At 43.6% G+C, this 20,753-nt stretch overlaps 1 protein-coding gene across 1 annotated transcript; it reads left to right on the top strand.

The window, feature by feature from the left end:
• Window positions 1-451: 451 nt before the first annotated feature.
• On the top strand, window positions 452-15,095 carry gdf5 (growth differentiation factor 5). Its single transcript, XM_031308599.2, has 2 exons — window positions 452-1,976; window positions 12,960-15,095. The coding sequence occupies exons 1-2, from the start codon at window positions 1,154-1,156 to the stop codon at window positions 13,931-13,933; spliced, it is 1,797 nt and encodes a 598-aa protein (XP_031164459.1). The 5' UTR covers window positions 452-1,153; the 3' UTR covers window positions 13,934-15,095.
• Window positions 15,096-20,753: the final 5,658 nt, after the last annotated feature.

Here is a 20,753-nt window from a genome sequence, read left to right as displayed (position 1 = left end):
GTGCTCACTTCAAATGACAAAATGCAAAGTTTTTATAGTTGTACACTGTTATAATGTCAAAATATTTTACTAAAATGTAATTAACATCTTGCTACTACATAATACTGATGCGGATTTCCTTTTCGCTGCATTGGCAGCAATACGCTTCCGTAGATTTACTACTTGAAATAACTTGATATTGTAATGGAGTAGTTTTTTTTAAGTGTGGTATTACTGCTTCTACTAAAGTACTTGATATTACTTGAAAGATGTCATAGTGGGGGTTTATTTGGACAAAGTGGAAGCCTAGAAAAACTGCTCACTTCAAATGACATAATGCAGTTTTTCTTTTTCTCTTTCTCTTTTGGGGAAGGGGTGGGTGTTTTTTTGTGTGTGCCATTTGGTGTTACAGCTCTTGAGTGAGTCATTGGTGGAAAGAAAGGGGAGGAAGATTTGAGAAGAAATATTGCTGTTAAATGAGCTCGGACAGCATGACATCACGGGCTAATTAAAACGGCTCTCTGGAATTCCGTTTCCAATTCCTGCGCTCAGGTTTTTGCTGGAGGATTTCTGTCGAGCACCTGCAGGTTGGTGTGTGAGCGAAATATTTTCCCTGGACGGAGTTCAAACTTTGAAGGGAAAGAGAAGAAGGGAAAAAAAAAAAAGGAGGCGGCATTACGCCATTCTTGCCTCTCTTGGAAAAAAAAGAGTGGGATTTAAAGAAGTTTCTTACAAGATATCCAGCAGAGTCGAGCCGTGGAGTGTTTAAAGCAAGTCTCTGCCTTTCTTTTTTTTCTTGGATTTCTGCACTTTTATAAAAAAAATTTATCACACACAGGATCCCTGCAGCACTATGGTTCTTACACATGACGGATGGGAGAATAAAGGCTTGCAGGATGTGTTTCTTCAACTTGTAAAACTCCGCTATAATCCACATCTTTGCTTTTACAACCTTGCATATGTCTATAGCCTGTTTCAGACGGGAGAAGCGCTTTTTATCCCTTTCACCTCTGGCAGCAGAGCGCAGAGAAAACTCAGAGGATGAAAGACTGGGACCGAACAGGACCGCTGCTGCCTCTTCCTTTTCTAATCTAAACCGGCTCCTTTTTCGCTCTGAAAAACAGACTGCGCTTTGTTACAATGACGGCCTGGCAAAAGGCACACGGACTTTAGGATGAATGTCGCGACGCGTCTCTCTCTTCTGCTGAGCTGCTGGACTCTGCTGCTTCACCTGCGTCCCGCGCTCGGGTCCCTCGGCCGAACCAGACCCGCGGAGCAGCAACACCAGCGGCTCGGAGAGGCAGCGGGGCGCGGGGAAGGACAGCAGACCCACGGAGGAACCGGCAGAGGAACCGGCGGGTCCGCACCAGTGTGGAAACCCTCTCCGGCGGTGCGGATCACGCGTATCCGCGCGGGTCCGCCGTTAATCAAAGGCGAGACGACCGTTTTCAAAGGCAAACTCGCGACCTCTGCGTCCTTTTCGGCGCCGGTGAACCGCGCGCAGCTGCAGAAGCTGCAGCAGCAGCAGCAGCAGCCACGGGACAGAGGAGCAGTCAATTTAGGACGCAAAGACGCTGCTGTGCGCTCCTGGCTCCCCGGCGGGGATGCTCACATTAAAGCGCACGCTCCCGCGGCTCTTAGCGCGCACGCTGCAGGCAGAGAAGTCGAGACTGCGGATGTTCTTGTTGGAGGTGCCTCATCGGGGAAGACACCGGGGAAAGTTGCTACAAGGGCGAGCGAAGTAGCTCCAAGAGCCGTCAGTGCGCAAAAACAGCCGCCGCAGAAGCAGACCGCGGGTCCGCAGGCGCAGCGGGGATTCAGCAGCAAAGCTCAGAAAGTCAAGGAGCAGGAGGCGCATCCCAAGCAGCCGCTGGTTACCCCTCACGACTACATGCTGTCTCTGTACTGGTCTCTGTCCAGCGGGGAGCTGAACGGCAGCGCACTGCACGAAGCGGGACTGGCCAACACCATCACCAGCTTCGTGGATAAAGGACAAGGTAAACTGACCCTGACAAACTTCCCTCTCCGCTTCGGTTCTGACTGTGTGAGTCTTTGACATGCACATTTAGTTCCACAATAGAGCGCTTTAGCGGGGGTTTATTGAGCATTTAGTCTCTAGAGCAGGGCTGGGCATGTGGGGGATCTGTGCAGCAAATGCATATTCAGTCGAAAATAGAGTTTCATACAGCGTTTTATCAGGTTTTATTGGGCAAATAGTGTCTCTAGAGCTGTGAAGATTAAGCGATTGTTGGATTAGTTTTCTTGATACATTGATTGTTTTGTCCTATAAAACAAACGTGCCTTAAAAATTGTCTTTTTGTCTGACAAAACAGTCCAAAACCCAAATATGTCGAGAGCACAACTAAACGCCAACTATTTTGATGATTGATTAATCGGTTTGAGTCGTTTCTTATCAAAAAAACAGTCAAACTTCTCTGCTTTCAGCGTGTTAAATGTGAATATGTTCTAGTCTCTTCTCTCCTCTGTGACATTAAACTGAAGATCTTTGAGTTGTGGATAAAACAAGACATCTGAGGACGTCATCTTAGGCTTTTTGGGAAACACTGATCCACATTTTTCACCATTTTCTGACATTTTAGAGACCAAACAACTGATCCATTCATCCAGTTAGTTGCAGCTGTAGTATATAACCTGATGATTATTTTTCCTTGGGTTTGAAACCTATTTTGGGCTTTGATGTAATCTGGAGGTTGGTGACTATTGATGTCTGATTTCTGCAGTAGTGGAATGTAACTAAGTACATGTACTCCAGTACTGTACTTAAGTCCAAATGTTGAGGTACTTGTACTTTCCTTGAGTCTTTTCTTTTCATGGCACTTTCTACTTCTACTCTGCTACATTTCAGAGAGAAATATTGGACTTTTTACTCCACTACATTCATCTGACACACACACACACACACACACACACACACACACACACACACACACACACACACACACACACACACAGACGCACACACACACACACACACACACACACACACACACACACACACACAGACGCACGCACACACACACACACACACACACACACACACACACACACACACACACACACACACACACACACACACACACACAGAGAGAGACACAGACACACACACACACACAGAGACACACATACACAGACACACACACACACACACACACACACACACACACACACACACACACACACACTCTGACAGCTTTAGTTACTAGTTACTTTACACATTAAGATTACTGCTCACAAAACACATGTAGTTTATAAAATGTGATATTTGATTCTAAAGTAAACTAGCCAACAATATAACAGCTACAAGTCCAGCTGAGATGATCAGACCATTAAACACACAACTGGTTGGATCCTTTACACTTTCTACAATGGGAGGATTGTTCTTTACTTTTAATACTTTAACTACATTTTCCTGATGATACTTACACACTTTTACTGAAGTAACATTTTCAATGCAGGACTTTTACCGTAACAACATCCTGAAGTTAAGGATGTGAATACTTCTTCCACCGCTGGGATTTTCTGGGCTGTTAGATCAGACGGAGCGGACTGGAGGTCAAACACCAGTCTGCAGGTTAGTGCGAGAGGAGGGCGGCGCGGCGAGCAGCGCTGTAAATTGTCTTAATGTGGACATGTCTGTGTTTTCGGGAGTCCATGAGGTAAGAGAGTCAGCGCATCTAGAGGGGAGTCAGGAAGGTCAGCCGCTCGTATACACACACACACACACACATTCAGAGGGGATGATGGGAAACAAGATGACTCTGTTACTCATAACTGTGCTGGAACAGACTTCAAAGCTGCAGGAAGCTGCTGTGAGCTGAGCTGTGCCAAGCGGAGGGAGCTATCACACATCTAAATGTCACCCTAGTATGTGAGAAGATTGATACCAAATCTGTACGCTAAGTAGAGACTGTCCTCCCCCGAAAAAAAAGCTCCCAGAAGTTGTCGTACAAGCAGCAATTATGACCAGGTCTTTAAAGGTCCCATGACATGCTGCTTTTTGGATGCTTTTATACAGGCCTTAGTGGTCCCCTAATACTGTATCTGAAGTCTCTTTTATATAGGCCTTAGTGGTCCCCATACTGATGAAGTCTTTTTATAGACATAGGGTCCCCTAATACTGTATCTGAGTCTTTTTATAGACCTTAGTGTCCCCTAATACTGTATCTGAAGTCTCTTTTATAGACCTTAGTGGTCCCCATACTGTACTGAAGTCTTTTATAGACCTTAGGGCCCCTATACTGTATCGAGTCTCTTTTATATAGACCTTAGTGGTCCCCTAATACTGTATCTGAAGTCTCTTTTATATAGGCCTTAGTGGTCCCCTAATACTGTATCTGAAGTCTCTTTCCCAAAATTCAGCCTTGGTGCAGAATTACAGCCACTAGAGCCAGTCCCACAATGAGCTTTCCTTAGGATGTGCCATTTCTGTGTCTGTAGCTTTAAATGCTATTGAGGAGGGGGGGGGGGCAAGGTGGAGGATGGGGGTGTGGCCTTGACCAACTGCCACTTTGCTTGTTTGCAAGCCATGATGTCTCTCTCTCATGGGTGGGCCAAATTCTCTGGGCGGGCAAACCAGAGAAAGGGGAGGTAACCTTTCCCCTTATGACATCATAAAGGGAAGATTCCAGATCGGCCCATCTGAGCTTTCATTTTCTCAAAGGCAGAGCAGGATACCCAGGGCTCGGTTTACACCTATCACCATTTCTAGCCACTGGGGGACCATAGACAGGCTGGGGGAACGCATATTAATGTTGAAAAACCTCATAAAGTGACATTTTCATGCCATGGGACCTTTAAATTGTCACCCGCCAACCTGCCCAATGCGGCTAAAAATGAACTTTGGTGAGTAACATTCAGTGTGTTTAAATGCAGTTTGAAAAACTAACTTACTAAAAAATTACATTTGAGGTAAGACAATACCCTAATTTCTCAAACACCATGTAAACACCTTACCCCGCTTAAAGCGTAACTCTCACCAAAATGCAAACTAGGGTTATTTTTTGAATGTACCTGAGTTAAACTTTCATTTAAAAGCATAATTAGGACGGAAACGCCACTCCGTTTAAAATCAGAGTTCTCATATTAACAGAGAACTCCTTCAGTAACCGGAGGACATTTTGACGTAGGTCAACCGGAAGAAAAAGCGCAGTGTGTTGGCAAAGCGCCACCTACTGTACCGTAGGTAGAGTTACTCCCGTTAGTCTCCCTATTCTTCCCCGACTTATGCATACGGGGAGAACTGGCATAACCCAGTTAGGAGCGCTTATTTATGAAACACTCCTGTGAGTTGTATTAGAAGTGAGGAACAAACGACCAAATCGTTTATGGTTTGGAAACATGCATACTGCGAACGTTTCACAACATGCGCCATTCGCTGGGAAAAAAAAAATCCCTCAAAACGTAATTGAGAGTGCAGTTTCGTCATATGGGAACCTAATGTTTAGGATGCAGGACTGTTGTGACTTTTGGGCAACTCAGGCTAGCTGTTTCAGTTTGTTTTTAGTCTTTATGCTAAGCTAAGCGGCAGCTGGCAATAACTTTATACACCGGTGAGTTTTTGACTGTGGTTTGGTTTAGTCTTAAATATTTAATGTTTGAGAGAAATATGCTCCCTTTCACATGCATGTAGATGTGTATATTTATGCATATGTGGGCTGTTGTGTTTTGGTTTCTGAGTGTTTATTGCCATCTGGTCTCCCTCTGTTTTCAGTCTTGATGCTAAGCTAAGCTAAGCGCGTCACACCGGTGACAGCGTCACACCGCGCAGACTTAAGACTGTATCACTGTTCTCAGGTAACTCTGTCAGTGTTTCCCCAATACGTTGAAAAGAAGCTCTATTATTTCCCATGAATTTTGGTTTAGAAATACTCCCGTGCACATGCATGTAGCTATATGTGTGTGCTGTTGCTTTTTGGTTTCTGTGTGTTTCCAGCCATTTGGTCTCCCTCTGGCGTTATTATGGAACCCACGTAACTTCTTGGCAAGTCCCGCCCTACGAAGCAGCTCGATTGGTTGGGATTAGGCATTGACCTCGAGGGGTTAAAGCGTAACTCTCGCAAAAGCTGGTTTTTCCGCTCTGCACCATCTTGCCAGTCTAAAAGTGTCTGGTGATACTTGGAGCAAAGTTTCATGCTGTGTCGAGCCTTCTTAGTGTTTTAAAAATAGTGATTTTGATGTGATCATAGTAGTGCCCCTAGCACTCCCATTCAAAAGGCCATTTGACCGAAAACTAAAAAACAGTAAATCTTAAAAGTGGCGCTTCCGTCCTAATTATGCTTTTAAACGAAAGTTTGACTCGGGTACATTCACAAAAAGACCCTAGGTTGCATTTTGGCGAGAGTTACACTTTAAGGTTAGGATAGCTGATTGGTCAGGGGATAAGACCTGAACAAATCGGGTTACGTTACCTTGCGTAAGTATGGACGCCAGGCCAACAGTGTTGGGCAAGTTACTTCCAAAATGTAATACATTATAGATTACTAGTTACTGTCATTTGAGAGTAATTAGTTATATTACAATGTTACTGTCTCTGAATTGTAATGCTTTACACTATCTTTGCATTACTTTTGAGTTCTTACTCTGCGTCGAGGCATAAACCTCTCAGTATATGTGCGCCTGCTCTACCCACTGAACCAACCCGGCCATAATTCCCGACATGTTTCTATCTGTCAGCAGCTCGGACACCATGCTGTCCGCGCTGACGTACCATCACCTGTTGGGACACAGATGTTGTCCGTACCGTCTCTGGTTCTGGCTCTGACCACAGGGAACAGTGACGGGACAGCTCGCTTCAACGCAGCGTAATAACTTCTGAAAATAATGTCCATCTCGCAAAATGTATCTGTCTCTGCAGTCATCTCAACCATTGAATACAGCAACCTGTGAAGAAATGTTTGGCGGTGTTGGTGAATTCTTAAAAAAACAAAACACCACTAAATGTTGTGTTAAAATGCGTTATAACTCGCGTTATTGAGATTGTGACGGGTATAATATTACCGACATTTAATTAGCAATGCATTATACTACTGCGTTACAGCAAAAAGGAATACATTACTGTAATTGCGTTACTCCCAACACTGCTGGCCAATGGTAGTGTGTGAATGCTAATGAAGGGGCGGGTCTTGCCTAGAAGTTAAGTGGGTTCCATAACAATGCCTCCCTCTGTTTTCTTGATGCTAAGCTAAGCGTGTGCTGGCGACAGCCTCATACCGTGCAGACTTGACACTGTATCAGTGTTCTCATGTAACTTTCGGCATCCGTCAGCGTATTTTCCAAACTGATGATGGAAGATTTGCTTAAAGTCTTTGACACAAGATGTTGACATTGTTTAATGGTGTTATATTTTGGATTTGGACGTTTCCAGGGGCCCGTGCACATGCATGTACATGTGTATGTTTATGCATTTGCGTGGGTGTGCTGTTGTATTTTGGTTTCTGTGCGTTTCCAGCCATCTGGTCAGTCCCTTTCAGTGATATACGGCCTCAGGAGGGTAAATAAACACTCCTCGCAGCCACAAGGAGGGCGGCCCCCCTGTGTAATGTTATCTTTACGGTGTAAAACTGTTTAAAACAATGTTTGAAGGACCAGAGTTTAATATTTCTAGCCCCGCTAAAGGTTTACATTTCAAGCACTTAATGTACTTTTAATTTGGGCTTTATTTGTTCAGCGGGTCCTCAGCGAATGGCCGCTGACCTCCTCCGCCTGCTGAGAGGCTGAGCCAACGGGTAACTGATGAACAGCTCTTCCCCCGCGCTCCCTCACATTAACTCACTTCCCCTTTAACTTTCTTTCTTTCTTTGTAACTTTCTTTCTTTCTTTACTTTCTTCTTTCTTAACATAGATAGTACTCTACATACTACTCTCTACTGTTGTCTCTCTACATACTACTCTCTACTGTTGTCTCTCTACATACTACTACATACTACTCTCTACTGTTGTCTCTCTACATACTACTACATACTACTCTCTACTGTTGTCTCTCTACATACTACTCTCTACTGTTTTCTCTCTACATACTACTCTCTACTGTTGTCTCTCATACTACTCTCTACTGTTGTCTCTCTACATACTACTACATACTACTCTCTACCGTTGTCTCTCTACATACTACTCTCTACTGTTATCTCTCTACATACTACTCTCTACTGTTGTCTCTCTACATACTACTCTCTACTGTTGTCTCTCTACATACAACTACATACTGCTCTCTACTGTTGTCTCTCATACTACTCTCTACTGTTGTCTCTCTACATACTACTCTCTAATGTTATCTCTCTACATACTACTCTCTACTGTTGTCTCTCTACATACTACTACATACTACTCTCTACTGTTGTCTCTCTACATACTACTACATACTACTCTCTACTGTTGTCTCTCTACATACTACTCTCTACTGTTGTCTCTCATACTACTCTCTACTGTTGTCTCTCTACATACTACTACATACTACTCTCTACCGTTGTCTCTCTACATACTACTCTCTACTGTTATCTCTCTACATACTACTCTCTACTGTTATCTCTCTACATACTACTCTCTACTGTTGTCTCTCTACATACTACTCTCTACTGTTGTCTCTCTACATACAACTACATACTGCTCTCTACTGTTGTCTCTCATACTACTCTCTACTGTTGTCTCTCTACATACTACTCTCTACTGTTATCTCTCTACATACTACTCTCTACTGTTGTCTCTCTACATACTACTCTCTACTGTTGTCTCTCTACATACTACTCTCTACTGTTGTCTCTCATACTACTCTCTACTGTTGTCTCTCATACTACTCTCTACTGTTGTCTCTCTACATATTACTACATACTACTCTCTACTGTTGTCTCTCTACATACTACTCTCTACTGTTGTCTCTCTACATACTACTCTCTACTGTTGTCTCTCATACTACTCTCCACTGTTGTCTCTCATACTACTCTCTACTGTTGTCTCTCTACATATTACTACATACTACTCTCTACTGTTGTCTCTCTACATACTACTCTCTACTGTTGTCTCTCTACATATTACTACATACTACTCTCTACTGTTGTCTCTCTACATACTACTCTCTACTGTTGTCTCTCATACTACTCTCTACTGTTGTCTCTCTACATATTACTACATACTACTCTCTACTGTTGTCTCTCATACTACTCTCTACTGTTGTCTCTCTACATACTACTCTCTACTATTGTCTCTCATACTACTCTCTACTGTTGTCTCTCTACATACTACTCTCTACTGTTGTCTCTCTACATACTACTCTCTACTGTTGTCTCTCATACTACTCTCCACTGTTGTCTCTCTACATACTACTCTCTACCGTTGTCTCTCTACATACTACTCTCTACCGTTGTCTCTCTACATACTACTCTTTACTGTTGTCTCTCATACTACTCTCTACTGTTGTCTCTCTACATACTACTCTCTACTGTTGTCTCTCTACATACTACTCTCTACCGTTGTCTCTCTACATACTACTCTCTACCGCCCATGACGCTTCTGAATGGTATAAAGAAATGCCATTAAATGAGAGCACGTTTTCCTCCCATCCCTGAATGCTATGTGGAGTAGCCAGACTCTCCTTCAGCGCTCTTTGGAGGAGGGTCTGGCAAAGCGAGACTATGGCATGGCTGGCACACACACACACTGTGCTTTTTTCACAAATCGCATCCTGGGTATACTGTAGGTACAACCTGTAATGTTTGTGCAAGTTGCACTTAGTGCAGTGTTGTGATGTATATGAGTCTTATCTAATGCTGGTGAGGAAGTGTTACAAAGTTTCATTGCCTGCGGTAGGAGATACCTGTGTGCAACAAATCCCTCCACAGTGTCTGTCTCCGCCGTGTCATGTTATAAACTCAGATGGATTCTGATTGGCTGTCAGTGTTTCTATCGTTCAGCAAATTGCTCTGAAAGTGACCCAATAACGATATGGTTCGCCATTGCTGTTGTTGTTGTAGTTGTGGTGTGGACTCCACCATCCACTGGAGTTAGAACGATTTTTAAAACTATATATGTGGACGGCCCTTTTGTCGAGGACAGACATAGATAGGGAACATTATAGTTCACGTGTATAACTTCCAAATGTAGATGGTCTGGATTCGGCCAGCAGAATCTCTTTCTGTCTTCAGAAATCTCTCCAACTCTAAATCTAAGACCTCTTCCGTGAGTACTTACTCACCCGATACGCTCTTTCTCTCTCCCTCTATCTCTTGATCCTTCTCGAGCTCTTCCTAAAAACAAATCATTTTTATGTTCCTTCGTGCACCTGCAGCCTCGTGTCTCTCGTGTCAAGTGGAACGTGAACTGAGTGCTGAGGCATTTCAATCTCAAAGGCTTCTCGATCTACTGTGGTTTGGATTAAACCTCATGTCCGTCGCTTTGGACAAAAAGCATCTTCCAAATGAATTAATGTTAGTGTTTTTATTTTTTTTTTATTTTACCAGGAATATTTCCATTAAGATTCAGACTCCGGGCCAAGACATAAGCATATAAAGCTGTGTGTGTGTGTGTGTGTGTGTGTGTGTGTGTGTGTGTTTTACTATGTGTCGGTGTGTGTGTGTGTGTGTGTGTGTGTCTGTGCGTGCGCGCGTGTGAGTATGTGTGTGTGTTTTACTGTGTGTGTATGTATCTGTGTGTGTGTGTGTGTGTGTGTGTGTGTGTGTGTGTATCTGTGTGTGTGAGTGTGTGTGTGTGTGTGTGTGTGTGTGTGTCTGTGCGTGCGCGCGTGAGTATGTGTGTGTGAGTGTGTATCTGTGTGTGTGTGTGTGTTTGTGTGTGTGTTTTACTATGTGTGTGTGTGTGTGTGTGTGTGTGTGTCTGTGCGTGCACGCGTGTGAGTATGTGTGTGTGTTTTACTGTGTGTGTATGTATCTGTGTGTGTGTGTGTGTGTGTGTATCTGTGTGTGTGAGTGTGTGTGTGTGTGTGTGTGTGTTTGTGTGTGTGTTTTACTATGTGTGTGTGTGTGTGTGTGTGTGTGTGTCTGTGCGTGCGCGCGTGAGTATGTGTGTGTGAGTGTGTGTGTGTTTGTGTGTGTGAGTGTGTATCTGTGTGTGTGTGTGTGTGTGTTTGTGTGTGTGTTTTACTATGTGTGTGTGTGTGTGTGTGTGTCTGTGCGTGCGCGAGTGAGTATGTGTGTGTGTGTGTGTGTGTGTGTGTGTGTGTGTGTGTGTGTGTGTGTGTGTGTGTGTGTGTGTGTGTGTGTATGTGTGTGAGTGTGTGTGTGTTTGTGTGTGTGAGTGTGTGTGTGTGTTTTACTCTGTGTGTGTGTGTGTGTGTGTGTGTGTGTTACTGTGTGTGTGTGTGTGTGTGTGTGTGTGTGTGTGCGCGTGCGTGTGTTTCCACAACCAAAAAATGATTGCTCATCACGATGATACGATTTATTGCAAGACTGTTGAATTAGATAATGAACTAGTAGTAACTGAGTGCACATTGCCTACTGATCACTCATTAATTACAGGTTGATTTTAAAACATAGCCTGAGGTGATAATAACGACCACAGCTGAGACTTCATCTAAACTTACATTTTTCAAACACTCCTCATCCTTTCTGTTTAAAAAGTGTGTGACGGTTTGTAGAATCCAATTCCTCTCAGTTTGAGCTTTAATCAGATCTTCCACAGAGAAGTGCCAGGATGTGTGTGTGTGTGTGTGTGTTTGTTTCCTCTGCAGCAGATGCTGGGTAACTGTCTATCGGCAGTTAAATAGCTGCAGGTCCATAATAACAGGCCTGTTTACAGTCCGATGTGGTCTCCCAGTCTGGTTCTAATGTACTTTTCAATGCTCAAGTCCTGGATAGGAAGGAGGCGGAATGACGTGAGAAGTGTGTTTGTGTATATGTGTCTGTCTGTGTGTGTGTGTGTGTGTGTGTGTGTGTGTGTGTGTGTGGGGATTTCATTGCTGGATCCCATTTAGACGGAGAAGTTTACAGGTTTCCCTCACTGACAACAAAAGAAAACAGTACAACAGTCAGTTCCTTCCTCCTGATTTTTCTGTTTGCATTTAATGCTGGGTTTACATAATCGATTCTCCAATCAAAATCGATCTTTGTTTGAAGTGATCTGATATCGATTGATAAAATCCCAAAATCGATCTTTTAATATCTGCCTTTTCTTGCAAAACAAAGAAACAAATCCCACACTCTGCTCTTGCTATGGCATCACTGTTTATTTACCAAAAATGTTTCGGTCACTCCGGACCTTCATCAAGAGTATCTCAAACAACAAACACAACCGGGCCAAATACATTTCGCCCCTCCCATTCTCTGTCCCCAAGATGTGGAGCAATAGACAATCACTTTTCAATCAACACACGTGTCACTTGTGCAGCACTTGACACTCATACAGGCAATCAGAATCCCAATCTAATTGGAGTACTACATACACCACTTCATATCCATGTCAGGATTATACTGTGACTCATAAAATGTTTTAACTTGTTGCCACTTAAGCTCTATAACTATTTAACTATATACAGCAGGCGTCTCAACCTTTCTTCATCTAAGAGCTACTTTAAAATCACGAAAGTGGCCATGAGCTATTTGCATCACATCACTTACATCTATTTACATAACACACATAAGCTGAATGAAGCTACTGTTTGCTGAAATTGCAATACCCAAAGCTTATGAAAAATCTTAACTTCACGTCAAGGTTCATGACTATTTTACACTTCTTTTAGTCTACATAGTTATAGCTACATCACTGAAAATTTTCCCATCAGGGTCCAAGAAAAAATTACCACTTTCCACATTTATGGCCCACAAAGTTAGCTACCTCACTTTTAATATGACAAATAAAATATAAATATAAAAATTGAAATTTTGTAAACCTTTTGGCGAGCTACTAAAAAACCTGCTCGCGAGTTACCGGTAGCTCACAAGCTACTTGTTGGAGACCGCTGATATACAGTATACTAATATATTTCTGTCTCTTTGTGTCTCTGTCATCCCTCACAGATGAGCGTGGGCCCCAGCTGAGACGGCAGAGGTATCACTTCAACGTCAGCTCTCTGGAACGAGACGGGCTCCTGGGGGCCGAGCTGCGCATCCTGAGGAAGCGCCCATCTGACCTCCGCAGGATCTCAATGGGGGGATCCACAGCCGCTGACGGAGCGGGTGGAGGAATAATGTCATCCCCGTCCCTGAAGCTGTACACCTGCGCGTCGGGTAAACAACCGGCTGCTCTGCTCCAGATGAAGACCATGGAGGATGTGCTCGGCGGAGGCGGTTTCGGCAACAAATGGGAAGTGTTTGACATCTGGAAAGTCTTCAAGGGCTTTAAAACCCAGCACTCCCAGCAGCTGTGCTTCGAACTGGAGGCCTTGGAGCACCGGGGCGGTCGCCCCATGGACCTGCGCACTCTGGGGTTCGCCCGGCCCGGCAGGACCAACAAGGAAAAGGCCTTCTTCCTTGTGTTTGGCAAAAGCAAGAAGCGCGACCTTTTCTACAACGAGATCAAAGCGCGGTCAGGCCATGACAACAAAACCGTCTACGAATACCTGTTCACCCAGCGGCGAATGCGCCGAGCTCCGGCTGCAAGGGGGCCCAAAAAACTGCAGCAGCCCCCTGCACCGCACACCCTGCCCCAACATCAGGTGGTGAAGACGCAGACGAGGCCGCGGTGCAACCGCAGACGACTCCACGTGAACTTCAAGGAGATGGGCTGGGATGACTGGATCATCGCGCCGCTGGAGTACGAAGCGTTTCACTGCGACGGCGTCTGCGACTTCCCCATCCGCTCACACCTGGAGCCGACCAACCACGCCATCATACAGACCCTGATGAACTCGATGGACCCGGAGTCGACGCCGCCGACCTGCTGCGTCCCGACGCGACTCAGCCCGATCAGCATCCTCTACATCGACTCGGCCAACAACGTCGTCTACAAGCAGTATGAGGACATGGTGGTGGAGTCATGTGGTTGCAGGTAGCCATAGATATAAATACGTAGATACCGCCTTCGGCTGTGTGAGATGCATCTGCCGCCATTTCGGGACGGATGTCCGACCCGCTTGACCATAAAGACTCATAGAAAATAAAAGACTTTTGTGCTGCTTTTGGATGCTCATGCAAAAGAAGCGCCAAACTAAAGTAACATGGAAGAATATTTCACAGATTATAAAAAAGGTGTTTTACAATATTTAAGAGTTACGAACGTGTGAATTTGGGTAGTATCCGACATAAACTTAAGTGACTGTCCTTATTATCATGGCTTAAATCTGCGTACTGTTATTATCTACACAAGGTAAGGTATTTTGGTATGAAAACCCGCATTTTTAATTTAACAAAGTATCCTGTATCATAGATACATATCTGGCATTTGTAGCAAAGTAAACCACTTAAAAAATTGGTTGGAAATTCAACGAGATTTTATGATTTTAACTGTGGATAGACCTTCTGCCTCGATAGACATACTGTATATGCATTACGATGCGCAGCATGTCTGTCCCAACACGCCGGCCAATGCGGTATCTACGTATATATATATATATATATATATATATATATCTGGCAGGTAGCAAAGAAATGTGGGACAAAGAGCGAGAGACGGAGAAAGGACAGTTTCTGCCCTTCACTTTGAAAGAAGATAGTTGATCAAACCTAAAATGGGAAAATCAACACTGAGCAAAGCGTTCTTTTTTCAGCCGACTGAGACCAAACTCCCTGCTTTGCAACAGACATTACTCTTCACACTCAAGTGGACTATCAGACTGCATACCAAAGGCTGTTACACACTGTTAAAGACTAAACAGACAAAGATAAACTCACGGAGGTGATGCTCTTTAACGCCCACTCACTAAAACTTGTTAGTAATGTTGATGTTGGTTGCGATGAGCGAAGATTAATCTGAGAGAAGCCAAAAACAACCAAAGACACTTTTGGAATAAAGGGCAACTTCATTTTTCCTTTTTCAACCTGGACCGTAATTTCCTATGTTTCTGTGTGTAAGTGACGGATGAGAACCAAACTCTTTGAAATTGGTCCAGTATTGAGCCAGAACACTGTAACCGGCAGCTGTGGACCATGCTGAAATACGAGATAGACCTTTTTGTTAAAGAGTAAGATCCTTTTTGTTTAATATGAAACAGCTCCGAAATCACCAAACCCACCAGACTCCATGTAAGTAATCACTACTTTTAGCGTATATAGAGTCATATCTACACATGTAAATGGGTGAATTAAGAGTTTATTTCAACCAAACCAGAGTGGTGATTGTTGGATCGAGAGCGTGCCTATGTTCCCACATTTCTAAGATTTTTTTTCATAAATATATCTATATATGTATCAGATTTTATACCCCATTCTCCCAATTTGGTAGCCAATTACAACCAACCTATTATCCAGTAGCAATGGGCTACAGATGGAATGTAACCCTAACCCTAACATAGGGCCTAATTTTAAGAAAAATCTTAGAAATGTAGGAACACAGGGCTGTAGGAACAAAGGCTGACCCCGTTGGAACAGCAGAAAGAAGAACCAAGATGGCTATTTGATTTATTTTGTTTCTGTCCACTTTGAATGAAGTGTGTTTTAGGATGATAAAATTATTGTTTATTTACATGGAGTCTGGTGGGTTAAGCGATAGCAATTTCGCAGAAACATTTATGTGTCAAAAAAGGATCTTACTCTTTTAAATAAGGTCTATCTCTGTAGGGATCCTTTCCATAATGTTGTCAGACACTTAGAATAATAATCTGAGCCTGTCAGTGGCAAAACAAGCACTTTTGTGGATGTAAATTGAAGGTGCGCAATTGCCCGTTAACGTTACATTGTTGTCCTCATCACTCACCCCAAGACAAAAACATGGGAAAACCAGGTTGAACAAAAGTAACCAAAGTTACCCTTTCAAGTTCTGATCTCATATTCGACTCAAACAGAAAAGATGTTCACTTTTCTTTCTTCAGATTTGTATCTATGTTCTGATTTGGTGTACAAAGTTTGCGTGTAACAGAAACATTAATGAATTATACTCGAAAATGCCCTTTTTTCCAGCACTTATCTGCCATTGTGCCTTTTCCCCGTTCACGTGTACGATGAAGAGTAATTTGTGTGTCTTGTCCAAGACTTTTTATGAAGCATGTAAAGAATTTCTTATGTATAAATACAGGCCAGTGATGGAGTGCTAATCTGACCTGCTCCAAATGTGGGAAAGTTGCATAAACTACTCTTCAATAAAAAAAAATGTCTAATTGACTGAGCTCCAAACTCCTATCTGTCCAAACCTCTGCCCCCCCACAGACTATGTAGACTAAACTATCGAAGGAATTCATAAGATTTTCAGATGCCAAATCACAATTTAACTCAAGAATAACCGTTGGGTTTTAAAGTGTTGATGTGGTCCGCTGTAACAACTTCTGCAAGTTTGGTTGAAAGTTAAAAGAAGAATGAGTATTACTGTGATAATTAATGCACACACACACACACACACACACACACACACACACAGAGACACACACACACACACACACACACACACACACACACACACACACAATTTAACTCCAGAATAACCGTTGGGTTTTAAAGTGTTGTTGTGGTCCGCATCAACAACTTCTGCAAGTTTGCTTGAAAGAGTTCATGAGTTATGATAACAAGTATGAGTATTACTGTTAATTAATTGCATCCAGGAACTTTGGATTTCATGTTTGTAGAAAAGACAAATTAAACATTTGTGTAATAATGGCTAACGGAAATGTTCGCCAAAATGCTGTCCGTTTATAATCCAGAAAAATCACTCGCCAAAATGTAGCCTATCTTTGGAGCGTTATACCAATGAATTCCTTAGGTCTTGTAGTTTCATACAGACTATTAATCGATATTGGATAATTCAAATAAAAATCTACTTGAATCGGAAAATCGTTTTTCTTAAACCCAGCCCTAAGTGAAAGTGCATGTGTAACGCTTTGGCTACATTGAACGCGTAACCTACGCCGACCATTTGCGGAGTGTATGTGCCACGGAATGTATCTTTTAACTGGCTACACCTGCTGCGCACACACAGCGTAGGATTGTGTGAGTCACAGCGAAACAGAGAGCTTTTGCTTTGGGATTGTTGTTGTTTCTTCAGTTTTTGGAGCCCACACAGAGCTGTAAAACATGAATCTACTGTCAGCTGTTATCAGAAGACGCAGGGGATGGAAACAAGAAATAAAAATAGTTAAATCTGAAAATGAAACTACCAACATGCTCATTCATTAAGTTGTAACCTGTGTATCCGTAGTTTAATTTAAAAGAAACAAAGACACTTTATGATCCATTTCCGTGTGAAAGGGCTGCACACAACTCACGTGAAATATATAAATAGATGGTCCTATTTCTACACTTGTAGAGCGGATCTCCGTGCATTTGCACCACTGCGCTGCTCTCTGTCCGGTGTCATCAGTTTCATTGATTGTAGTGGAAGTATAGTGTTGGAACATTCGCTCTGCATACGTTACGCTGCAATGTAGCCGGGCCATTACAGGTGTGATCTTGCGTTGTGTTATCCAGATCCGTGTATACCGAACACACACAAAGCTTGGTAGATGGGTAATTTAGCTAGCAACATAGCCTACATAACGTTCTTAGAATAGAAATGAATATGCTAATCAACAATTGCACTTGATCTTTGGCCATAGTTAACCTCCACCTACAATACACATTAAAACAATCTGTTCTCACTCCCGACTCGTAAAATACTGACGTTTGTGCAGTGTCTCTCAGCGTCAGATACAACGCAAAAAACATCCTTAAGCGTCTGTATGGAACGCACTGGGCAGAGCAGCAGCACGACTCGTGTGTCACAGAAACATACATTTTATAACCCCACCCAGAATCTTTTCCTAAACTTAACTGTCCCGTTCTTGTACCGCATGTCATTTTACGCGATGGGGGAGTGAGAATACATTTTATAACCCCACCCACCATCTTTTCCTAAACCTGACTATCCCGTTCTTGTGCGTATGTCAGTCAGTACGTCCCAACCCAGAGCGTCAAAAGTGACGTCAAGAGTCCCGATGCTAAAGGAGACTTTTTAACAAAAATGAAAAATATCCCAAAATAATCTGCACAGTGTTATAAGCACGATTTACTACACGGGCAAGTTAAACTGGGAAGAACGTAACGTGCGTTATTCCCTTAAAAACAACCGTTTACTTCTTTTAAAGGGGTAGCACACTAACCCAAAGTACACAAATATACACTTCTGGCAAATGGAGATGAGAGAGATGAGAGTATATTCAGTTATTTGTTCTGAATTTATCATGCGCCAAGTTTTGTTTTCCGTAGCGGCCGCTGTACTTCCAGGCGCTTGTTGTGTTGCAGCCGTGGAGCACAGTAAGCGGCGCTCTAAAGTGCGGTTTTATTTTACGTTGGAAAAGCCCGTTAAAACTGTAAACCACCATTGAATCAAAATACAATTTACCTCTTGGCTGTGAAATAAGCATGTGGCCCGTTTCAACTCCACACCTCAAAGAACCGTACTCGAGAATCGATAAGAACCGGATTTGAAAAGAAGAATCTGAATTGTTAAAATCGAAACGATACCCTCTAAATCTGAGGCCATGGTTCTCAGCAGGAAACCGATGGAGTGCCTACTCCAGGTAGGAAATGAGTTCTTACCCCAAGTGAAGGAGTTCAAGTACCTCAGGGTCTTGTTCGCGAGTGAGGGGACGATGGAGCGGGAGATTGGCCGGAGAATTGGTGCAGCGAGCCGGTATTACACTCACTTTATCGAACCGTTGTGACGAAAAGAGAGCTGAAGCAGAAGGCAAAGCTCGCGATCTACCGGTCAGTTTTCATTCCTATCCTGACCTTTGGTCGTGAAGGTTGGGTCATGACCGAAAGAATGAGATCCAGGGTACAAGCGGCTGAAATGGGTTTCCTCAGGAGGGTGGCTGGCGTCTCCCTTAGAGATAGGGTGAGAAGCTCAGTCATCTGTGAGGAGCTCGGAGTAGAGCCGCTGCTCCTTTGCGTCAAAAGGAGCCAGTTGAAGTGGTTTGGGGGTCTCTGGGCCCCCTGGGCCCCTATCTAGGGAGGTGTTCCAGGCACGTCCAGCTGGGAGGAGGCTTCGGGGAAGACCCAGGACTAGGTGGAGGGTTGTCCAACTGGGAGGAAGCCTCGGGGAAGACCCAGGACTAGGTGGAGGCACGTTCAGCTGGGAGGAGTTCTCAGGGAAGACCCAGGACTATGTGGAGGCACGTCCAGCTGGGAGGAGGCCTCGGGGAAGACCCAGGACTAGGTGGAGGGACGTCCAGCTGGGAGGAGGACTCGGGGAAGACCAGTGGTGTAGTCTATGTGAAACGCAGGTATACGGAGTATACCCACTAGGAAAGGTCAAGGATATCAGTATACCCACCTACAAAAACGCAAGGATACCATTACGAACTTTCACACGTACGTTCATAAATTCACCCCTTCTGTGTTGCGAGTCGCCTAGGAACAACAACACTGCGCAAATTTGAAATTAACAAATGTGAATGACTAAAATAGCTAGATATATGAATTGAAAGCAAATTTAAACTACACTCTTTCAGTGTTTTGGTAAGCCTGCCCCTGAAGCTATACTGCTGTGCTTTTCTTCTGATTCAGAACAGAGTCCATCCACGCCGTAGTAGCCTACGTTACCGACTCTGGCTTTGCCTTCGGCCCATCGGTGATGCCCACACTTGATTATTACTAAGCAACCAAGATGCATCTTCAACCGCGCAAAAAACAAAACGGTGAAAATCTGAGCAATCAATATGACCGTGTATGGCCGAAATAGGTAAAAGTGATTGTATTTTCTTTGCCTTTTGTGTAATGTATATAAAAACAATTTTAAATGAAAATACAGACTCTTTTAGGAAAAGTCAGGTACCAACAGGATTGCATTTTTTTATTTAGCAAAGTTATTAGGCCTACACACATAAATTTCAAAACGGTCAAAATGACCGTCATGGCGGTTCTAGTGTTAAGGAACAGGCCACAGGGGGACCATCACAACATGTATGCTACTCAGCATTAATGGGCCACCTCTTTCTGAATTCCCCTATAACCGAGCCTTGGAGTCATTTTTCCAAAAGCCAAGAAAAATCAAATGCACACAGCAAGGCTGCCAACTTTGCCAATGAGGCAAAGATGCAATTAGTTTCATTATGAATGGTTTCATACTATAGCCTACTTTGGGTTTTGGTTTCCCTATGAAGAATGTCTTGTAAAATTCATTTTGTAGACCTACAGTTCCTCAAAAGTGCAGTTCAATCAAAATGAAATGAAAATATGCCTCATTGTGTGTGAATAGAGGTGAATAAATATATTTGTTTGTGTTGAAGTGAAGTGTCAGTTCCGTTTAATACGTAAAACATTTGGCAGCATTCCGCCGACAGATCTGCCCCCACTGCTAAAAATAATCCTAAAGGAAACACTGTGCTTCAGATGACACAGCAGCAGACGTTAACGTTACAGAAACTACAGAAAATTAGCCAGATGAGGTGGATGCTTTACATTACAAAAAACCCATGGGGTTGTCGCTCTGGAATACGTCGCTCTGGGACAGGCGAGTCTAATGCTGTGAGGGAAAAAAATGACAGTATACTCACTACAAAACACTAGACTACACCACTGGGGAAGACCCAGGACTAGGTGGTGGGATTATATCTCCACCCTGGCCTGGGAATGCTTCGGGATCCACCAGTCAGAGCTGGCTAATCTGGCTCGGTAGAGGGAAGTTTGGGGTCCCCTGCTGGAGCTGCTGACCCCGGGACCTGACCCCAGATAAGCAGACTACGATGG

The sequence above is a fragment of the Sander lucioperca genome, chromosome 6 (genome assembly GCF_008315115.2).
Source record: "Sander lucioperca isolate FBNREF2018 chromosome 6, SLUC_FBN_1.2, whole genome shotgun sequence".
Lineage (NCBI taxonomy): Eukaryota > Metazoa > Chordata > Actinopteri > Perciformes > Percidae > Sander > Sander lucioperca.
This window is presented reverse-complemented; position numbering and strand designations above follow the sequence as displayed.